This window comes from Myotis lucifugus, unplaced genomic scaffold (genome assembly GCF_000147115.1).
Source record: "Myotis lucifugus unplaced genomic scaffold, Myoluc2.0 scaffold_185, whole genome shotgun sequence".
Lineage (NCBI taxonomy): Eukaryota > Metazoa > Chordata > Mammalia > Chiroptera > Vespertilionidae > Myotis > Myotis lucifugus.
Window position 1 is genome coordinate 1,066,657 of NW_005871233.1, and position 7,924 is coordinate 1,074,580.

The 7,924-nt window shown below is 42.0% G+C and overlaps 1 protein-coding gene across 1 annotated transcript in view; it reads left to right on the forward strand.

Moving 5' to 3' along the window:
- CATSPERG (cation channel sperm associated auxiliary subunit gamma) overlaps positions 1-7,924 on the forward strand; it is a 36,212-nt gene that overhangs the window by 25,348 nt on the left and 2,940 nt on the right. Inside the window, exons 22-23 of the mRNA XM_023760564.1 lie at positions 7,404-7,560; positions 7,756-7,819. Of these exons, the coding sequence (XP_023616332.1) occupies positions 7,404-7,560; positions 7,756-7,819 (221 nt within the window). The remainder of the gene's footprint in view (positions 1-7,403; positions 7,561-7,755; positions 7,820-7,924) is intronic.

The window sequence follows — 7,924 nt, forward strand, 5'->3', positions numbered from 1 at the left end:
GATAGAGTGTCAGCCTGTGGATGGAAGGGTGCCAGGTTTGATTCTGGCCAAGGGCACATGCCTGGGTTGCAGGCTTGATCCCCAGTAGGGGGCATGTGGGAAGCAGCCGATCAATGATTCTCTCTCATCATTGATGTTTCTGTCTCTCTCTCCCTCTTCCTTCCTCTCTGAAATCAATAAAGAAATATATATATTAAAAAAACAATGAAACCAAGAGCTGGTTCTTTGAAAGGATAAACAAAATTGTTGAACAATTAGCCAGATTCATCAAGAAACAAAGAGAGAGGACCTAAATAAATAAAATCAGAAACGAAAGTGGAGAAGTAACCACTGACACTACAGAAATACAAAGGATTGTAAGAAAATACAATGAACAACTATATGCCAACAAGCTGGACAATGTGGATGAAATGGATGAATTCCTAGAAGAATACAATCTCCCAAAACTGAATTAAGAGGAATCAGAAAACCTGATAGGCCAATAACAACTGATGAAATAGAAGCAGTAATCAAAAAACTCCCAACAAACAAAAGCCCAGGTCGAGACAGCTTCACAGGAGAGTTTTATACCAAACATTCAAAGAAGAACTAACACCTATACTCCTCAAACTATTCAAAAAAATCCAAGAGAAAGGAACATTTCCAAGCTCTTTTTATGAGGCCAGCACTATCCTAATTCCAAAACCAGATAAAGTCACTGCAGAGAAAGAGAATTACAGGCCAATATCCCTGATGAATATGGATGCTAAAATCCTCAACAAAATATTATCAAATGCATCCAGCAATATATTTAAAAGATCATACACCATGACCAGGTGATAATTATTCCAGGGATGCAAGGCTGGTACAATATATTTGAAAATCAATAAATGTGATACATCACATAAACTAATTGAAAGACAAAAATCACATCATCATATCAATAGATGCAGAAAAAAACTTTCAACAAAATCCAACACCTATTTTTTAAAATAATTTTTTATGGATTTTAGAGAGGAAGGGAATGGGAGAGAGAGAGATAGACACATCAATGATGAGAGAGAATCATTGTTTGGCTGCCTCCTGCACACCTCACACTGGGGAGCGAGCCCACAACCCAGGCATGTACCCTGACCAGGAATCAAACCGTGATCTCCTAGTTCATAGGTCAGCACTCAACCACTAAGCCATTCCAACTGGGGCTAATATCCATTTTTGTTTGTTTTTTTGTTGTTATTGTTTTAAGATATACATATTGATTTCAGAGAGAAAGGGAGAGGGGAGAGAGAGATAGAAACATCAATGATGAGAGAGAATCATTGGTCAGCTGCCTCCTGCACACACCCCACTAGGGAATGAGCCAGCAACCTGGGCAAGTGCCCTTGACCGGATTCGAACCTGGCACCCTTCAGTATGCTGGCTAGGGCTCTATTCACTAAGCCAAACCAGCTAGAGCCAACACCCATTTTTGATAAAAACTCTCAGCAAAGTGAGAATAGAGGGAGCATATTTCAACATGATAAAGGCCATATGTAACAAACCTACAGCCAACATCATACTCAATGGGTAAAAACTAAAACCAGTTCCCTTAAGAACAGGAACAAAACAGGGATGTCCGCTTTCACCACTCTTATTTAATGTAGCACTGGAAGTCCTAGCCACAGCGATCAGACCAGAAGATGAAATAAAAGGCATCCAAATTGGAAAGGATGAAGTAAAACTCATTATTCACAGATGACATGATATTGTACATAGAAAACCCTAAATATTCCACCAAAAAACTACTGGGCTTAATAAATGAATTTGGCAATGTAGCAGAATATAAAATAAGCACCCCAAAATCTATGGTTTTCTTATACACCAATAATGATTTCTCAGAAAGAGGAACTAAACAAACAATCTCATTTACCATTGCAACAAAAAATTTAAGACACACAAAAAAAATTTAAGATACTTAGGAATAAACTTAACCAAGGAAGCAAAAGACCTGTACTTGGAAAACTACAGGAAGTTGAAAAAAGAGAAGATATAAACAAGTGGAAGAATATACCATGTTCATGGATTGGTTGACTCAACATCATTAAAATGTCCATACTACCCAAAGCAATCTACAGATTCAAAGCAATCCCTATTAAAATGCTAATAGCATATTTCACAGATCTATGGAGTCAAAAAAGACCCTGAATAGCTGCAGCAATCTTGAGAAAGAAGAACAAAGTTGGAGGAATCACAATACCAGATTTCAAGGTATGCTACAAAGCCACCGTAAGCAAAACAGCCTGGTACTGGCACAAGAACAGGCATATAAATCAATCGAACAGAACAGAGAACCCAGATATTGACCCAAGACATTATGCTCAATTATTTGACAAAGAATGCAAGAACATACAATGGAGTCAAGAGAGTCTCTTTAATAAGTGGTGCTGGGAAAGTTGGACAGATACATGCAAAAAAAAAGATGAAACTAGACCACCAACTTACACCATATTCAAGAATAAACTCAAAATGGATAAAAGACTTAAATTTAAGTTGAGAAACCATAAAAATCCTACAAGAAACCATAGGCAGCAAAATCTCAGACATCTCTTGTAGTGATATGTTTACAGATACATCTCTTTTTTTTATTGCTTAAAGTATTACAAAGGGTATTACATATGTCTCCTTTTCTCCCCCGCCCTTGACAATCCCCTGGCCTCCCCTACCCCCCAGTGTCTTGTGTCCATTGGTTATGCTTATATGCATGCATATAAGTCTTTCGGTTGATCTCTTACCCACCCCTTCTGCCCCCCTACCCTCCCCGGCCTTCCCACTGCAGTTTGACAGTCTGTTTGAGGCAGCTCTGCCTCTGTACCTATTTTTGTTCATAAGTTTATAATGGTCTTTATTATCCATGAATAAGTGAGATCATGTGGTATTTTTCCTTCATTGACTGGCTTATTTCACTTAGCATAATGCTCTCCAGTTCCATCCATGCTGTTGCAAATGGTAAGAGTTCCTTCTTTTTTACAGCAGCGTAGTATTCCATTGTGTAGATGTACCACAGTTTTCTAATCCATTCATCTACTTATGGGCACTTAGGCTGTTTCCAGATCTTAGCTATGGTGAATTGTGCTGCTATGAACATATGGGTGCATATATCCTTTCTGATTGGTGTTTCTGGTTTCTTGGGATATATTCCTAGAAGTGGGATCACAGGGTCAAATGGGAGTTCCATTTTTAGTTTTTTGAGGAAACTCCATACTGTCTTCCATAGTGGCTGCACCAGTCTGCATTCCCACCAGCAGTGCACAAGTGTTGCTTTTTCTCCACATCCTCTCCAGCACTGTCGTTTGTTGATTTGTTGATGATAGCCAGTCTGACAGGTGTGAGATGGTACCTCATTGTTGTTTTGATTTGCATTTCTCGGATGATTAGTGACTTTGAGCATGTTTTCATATGTCTCTTGGCTTTCTGAATGTCCTCTTTTGAAAGGTGTCTATTTAAATCCTTTGCCCATTTTTTGATTGGATTGTTTATCTTCCTTTTGTTAAGTTGTATGAGTTCCCTATAAATTTTGGAGATTAGGCCCTAATCAGATATGACATTGGCAAATATGTTTTCCCGCGCAGTGGGCTTTCTTGTTGTTTTGTTGATGGTTTCTTGAGATACATCTCTTTTTAAAAATATATATATTTTATTGATTTTTTACAGAGAGGAAGTGAGAGGGATAGAGAGTTAGAAACATCAATGAGAGAGAAACATCGATCAGCTGCCTCCTGCACGCTCCCTCCTGAGGATGCACCTGCAACCAAGGTACATACCCTTGACCAGAATCAAACCTGGGACCCTTCAGTCCGCAGACCGACGCTTTATCCACTGAGCCAAACCTGTCAGGGCTACAGATACATCTCTTAAGGCAGTGGTTCTCAACCTTCCTAATGCTGCGACCCTTTAATACAGTTCCTCATGTTGTGATGACCCCCAACCACAAAATTATTTTTGTTGCTACTTCATAACTGTAATTTTGCTACTGTTATGAATCGTAATGTAAATATCTGATATGCAGGATGTATTTTCATTGTTACAGATTGAACATAATTAAAGCATAGTGATGAATCACAAAAACAATATGTAATTATATATGTGTTTTTCCGATGGTCTTAGGCGACCCCTGTGAAAGGGTCGTTCGACCCCCAAAGGGGTCGCGACCCACAGGTTGAGAACCGCTGTCTTAAGGCGAAGGAGAAAATAAACAAATGGGACTACATCAAAATAAAAAGCTTCTGCACAGCAAAAAAACAAAAAAAAAACAAAAAACATCAACAAAATGAAAGGGAGCTTACTCTATGGGAGAACATATTTGGCAATGATACATCTGATAAAAAAGCTAATGTCCAAAATATATAAGGAACTCATACAACTTAACAAAAGGAAGGCAAACAATCCGATTTAAAAATAGACAAAGGACCTAAAGAGACACTTCTCCAGAGACATTTGAAAAAATGTTCAGTCACTGGTCATCAGAAAGATGCAAATCAAAATGACGATGAGGTACCATCTCACACCTGTCAGGATGGCTATCATTAACAAATGAACAAATGACAAGTGCTGGTGAGGATGTGGAGAAAAGGGAACCCTAGTACACTGCTGGTGGGAATGCAGACTGTTACAGCCATTATGGAAAACAGTATGGAGTTTCCTCAAAAAAATTTAATATGGAACTGCCCCCTTTGATTCCGCTTCTAGGAAATGTCCTAAGAAACCCAAAACACCAATCAGAAAGAATGTATGCACCTCTATGTTCACAGCAGCACAATTTACAATAACTAAGATGTAGAAACAGTCCACGTGCCCATCACTAGATGAGTGGAAAAAAAGCTGTGGTACATTTATACCATGGAATATTATGCAGCAGTGAAAAAGGAGAATCTCTTACCCTTTGAGACAGGATGGAGGGATCTGGAGAGTATCATACTAAGTGAAATAAGTCAGTCAGAGAAAGACAAATATCACATGATCTCAATCATGTGGAATCTAAGTAACAAAATAAACTGATGAATAGAATGGACCCAGAGACATGGAAACATGGAACAGAGTGTGGAATCTCAGAGGGAAAGCAGGGAGGGTGGGTGGGAGGTAATCAATCCAAGACCTTGTATGCATATATGCATGGCCTATGGACACAGACATGAAGGCCTAGGGCGGCGGGCAGGGATGGGCTGGAGGGGGACATATGTAATACTTTCAACAATAAAGAATTATTATTATTTTAAATATATTTTTTATTGATTTCAGAGAGGAAGGGAGATAGAGAGAGAGAGAAATATCAATGATGAGAGAGTATCATTGATTGGCTGCCTCCTGCGCACCCGCTACTGGGGAGGACTGAGGCCACAACCTGGGCATATGCCCTAGACTGGAATTGAACGTGGGACCCTTTAGTCCACAGGCAGACGTTCTATCCACTGAGCTAAACCAGTTAAGGCAAGAATTATTTTAAAAATATATATATTGTGTTAAGAGGTGATGAGTGCTAGGAGGGAAAAGGCAGGCAAGGTGCATGAGGTAGGTCAGCATTTGCTATATGATGGCTCAGGAAAGACCTGGCCGAGGAGGAAACATTTGAGCAAAATCTTGAAGGAAGGGAGGAAGTGAGTCATGTGTTTATGTGCCAGAAAGGCATGCCAGTGAGAGGGAATGGATGGTAAAAAGGCCTGGAAGTGGGAGTATGTTTCATGTGTTAGACTAAAGGAACATGTAGGGGCACGTGTGATTGGACCAGGGTGAGCAAAGAGGAAAGTGGTGAGAAATGAGGTCAAAGTGGTGATGGAGCAGATCATGTGAGGTCTAATGGGGAGGGCTCTAAGCAGAGGAGTGACTCTAGTGTTCACAGGTTCCCTCTGACTGTGTGTGGAAGACATATGGGCAGTGTTGAGGGGTGAGATCCAGGGAGGGAACAAAGTTAGGCAGGCAAGTGTGGGGCAAAGGAGCTGAGAGGTGGGGGGAGAGAATGGCTCTATTTTGAAGTCAAGGGACACAGGCTATCTGAATGGACTGGATATGGGGGTGAGAGAAAGAAAGGTTTCCAGGATAAGGCCAAGGCTTTTAGCCTGCACATGGAGGGATGAGGTGCCATTAGTTGAGATGGGTTGTGGATATATTAAATTGAAGATGCCCATTAGACTCCCAGTGAGTGAGTGGCTGATAGGTATAGTTTTTGGCCCAGGTCCAGCATGAGAAGTGCTTGAACTATGACTGCTAACTCCTCTCCACAGTCACTGTCAAGCCCAGACCACAGTTTCCGGATACCCATGTCCCTTTGACAATTGGGTGAAACCCTTGGGACATACCCCTGAAATGGGCCAGGGGTCATTCATTCTGAAGGCAAAGTCACAGGGGTTTCCTCACCCCTGTCCCCACCTGGCTGCACTTTCCTCATATATCCCATGCTCTGCCAGGTCAATTGTTTGAGAATTCAAGCCCAACTTCAACCCTATAAACTAGGTGCACCTGACTAGGTGTTAGCTGCTCCCTAGGTGTAGGCTTTATTGTTTTATATGTGTTTTTCTGGAGGCAGCTAGAAGCTACATGGCCCAGTTTGGGTTTCAGCTCTACCACTTAACAGCTATGTGGCTTTGGATAGTTAATAAGTTGCTTGACCTTTCTGTGCCTCACTTTTGCCATCTCTAAAATGTACTGTAGCTCAGCCAACATGGCTCAGTGGTTGAACATTGACCTATGAACCAAAAGGTCACAATTCAATTCTCAGTCAAGGCACATGGCCAGGTTGGGGGCTCGATTCCCAGTGTGGGGCATGCAGGAGGCAGCTGATCAATGATGCTCTCCCATCATTGATGTTTCTCTCGCTCTTCCTCTCCCTTCCTCTCTGAAATCAATCAAAATATATTAAAAAAATAAATAAAATGTATTATATCCTCAACCTTGCAAGGCTGTTTGGAGAATCAAATTTGAATATGTAAAGTGCTTAGAACACAGTGCTTTGCACACAGTAACAGCTATATAAGTATTTACAGTTATTAGAGTATTGGAAAAAATACTCATCATTGATGTTTGGTTTTTTTGTTTTGTTTTTTAATATATTTTATTGATTTTTCACAGAGAGGAAGGGAGAGGGATAGAGAGCCAGAAACATCAATGAGAGAGAAACATCGATCAGCTGCCTCCTGCACGCCCCCCACTGGGGATGTGCCTGCAACCAAGGCACATGCCCTTGACCGGAATCGAACCCGGGACCCTTGAGTCCGCAGGCCGACGCTCCATCCACTGAGCCAAACCGGTTCTGGCCTCATCATTGATGTTGAGGAAAATAGTAATCAGATTGCCCCCTGGTGAGGGTGAGCCTGGCAGGTAGTGATGGTGTGTGTGGGAAGAGGGGTGTCCTCCCCTTCCCACTTCCCAAGTGAGGCTTTTCTCCTCCTACTCAGGGTAACTTGATGGTGCCAGTGCTTATAGGCTGTCCACCGGGAAAGCGCCTGGCCTTTGACATCACCTACACCCTGCAGTACAACAACCTACAGAACAGACACTATTTTGACTGCGTTCACGTAGACCCCGAGATGCCCTGCTTCCTCTTCCGTGACAGTGCGTGTCCAGTCTCCTCCTCTGCATTGTTCACTGTCCTCTGCCCCCACCACTTTGCCCTCCCTGCCCCTTACCTTCCACCCACTCTCTGCTCTTCCCCTTGGTCCTCTCTCTCTTTTCTCTCTTCACCATCCTCCACTTCTCGAGCCAAGCTAATTTCTCCTCCTCCTGGCTTCAACCCCCTCCCACCCACAGTCTTCCACCCCTTCTTCTTGATCCAAGATTTGGTGACGGGAGAGTCTGGCAGTTTTGAGGGCAGGTAAAGGCATATCCAAACCAGGGCTGATGGGTGGGGGTAGGGGTCATAGATATGATGCAGGACTCAGGAAACTGAGGCCAGTTGGTGTGCACCTCTGCTCCTGTC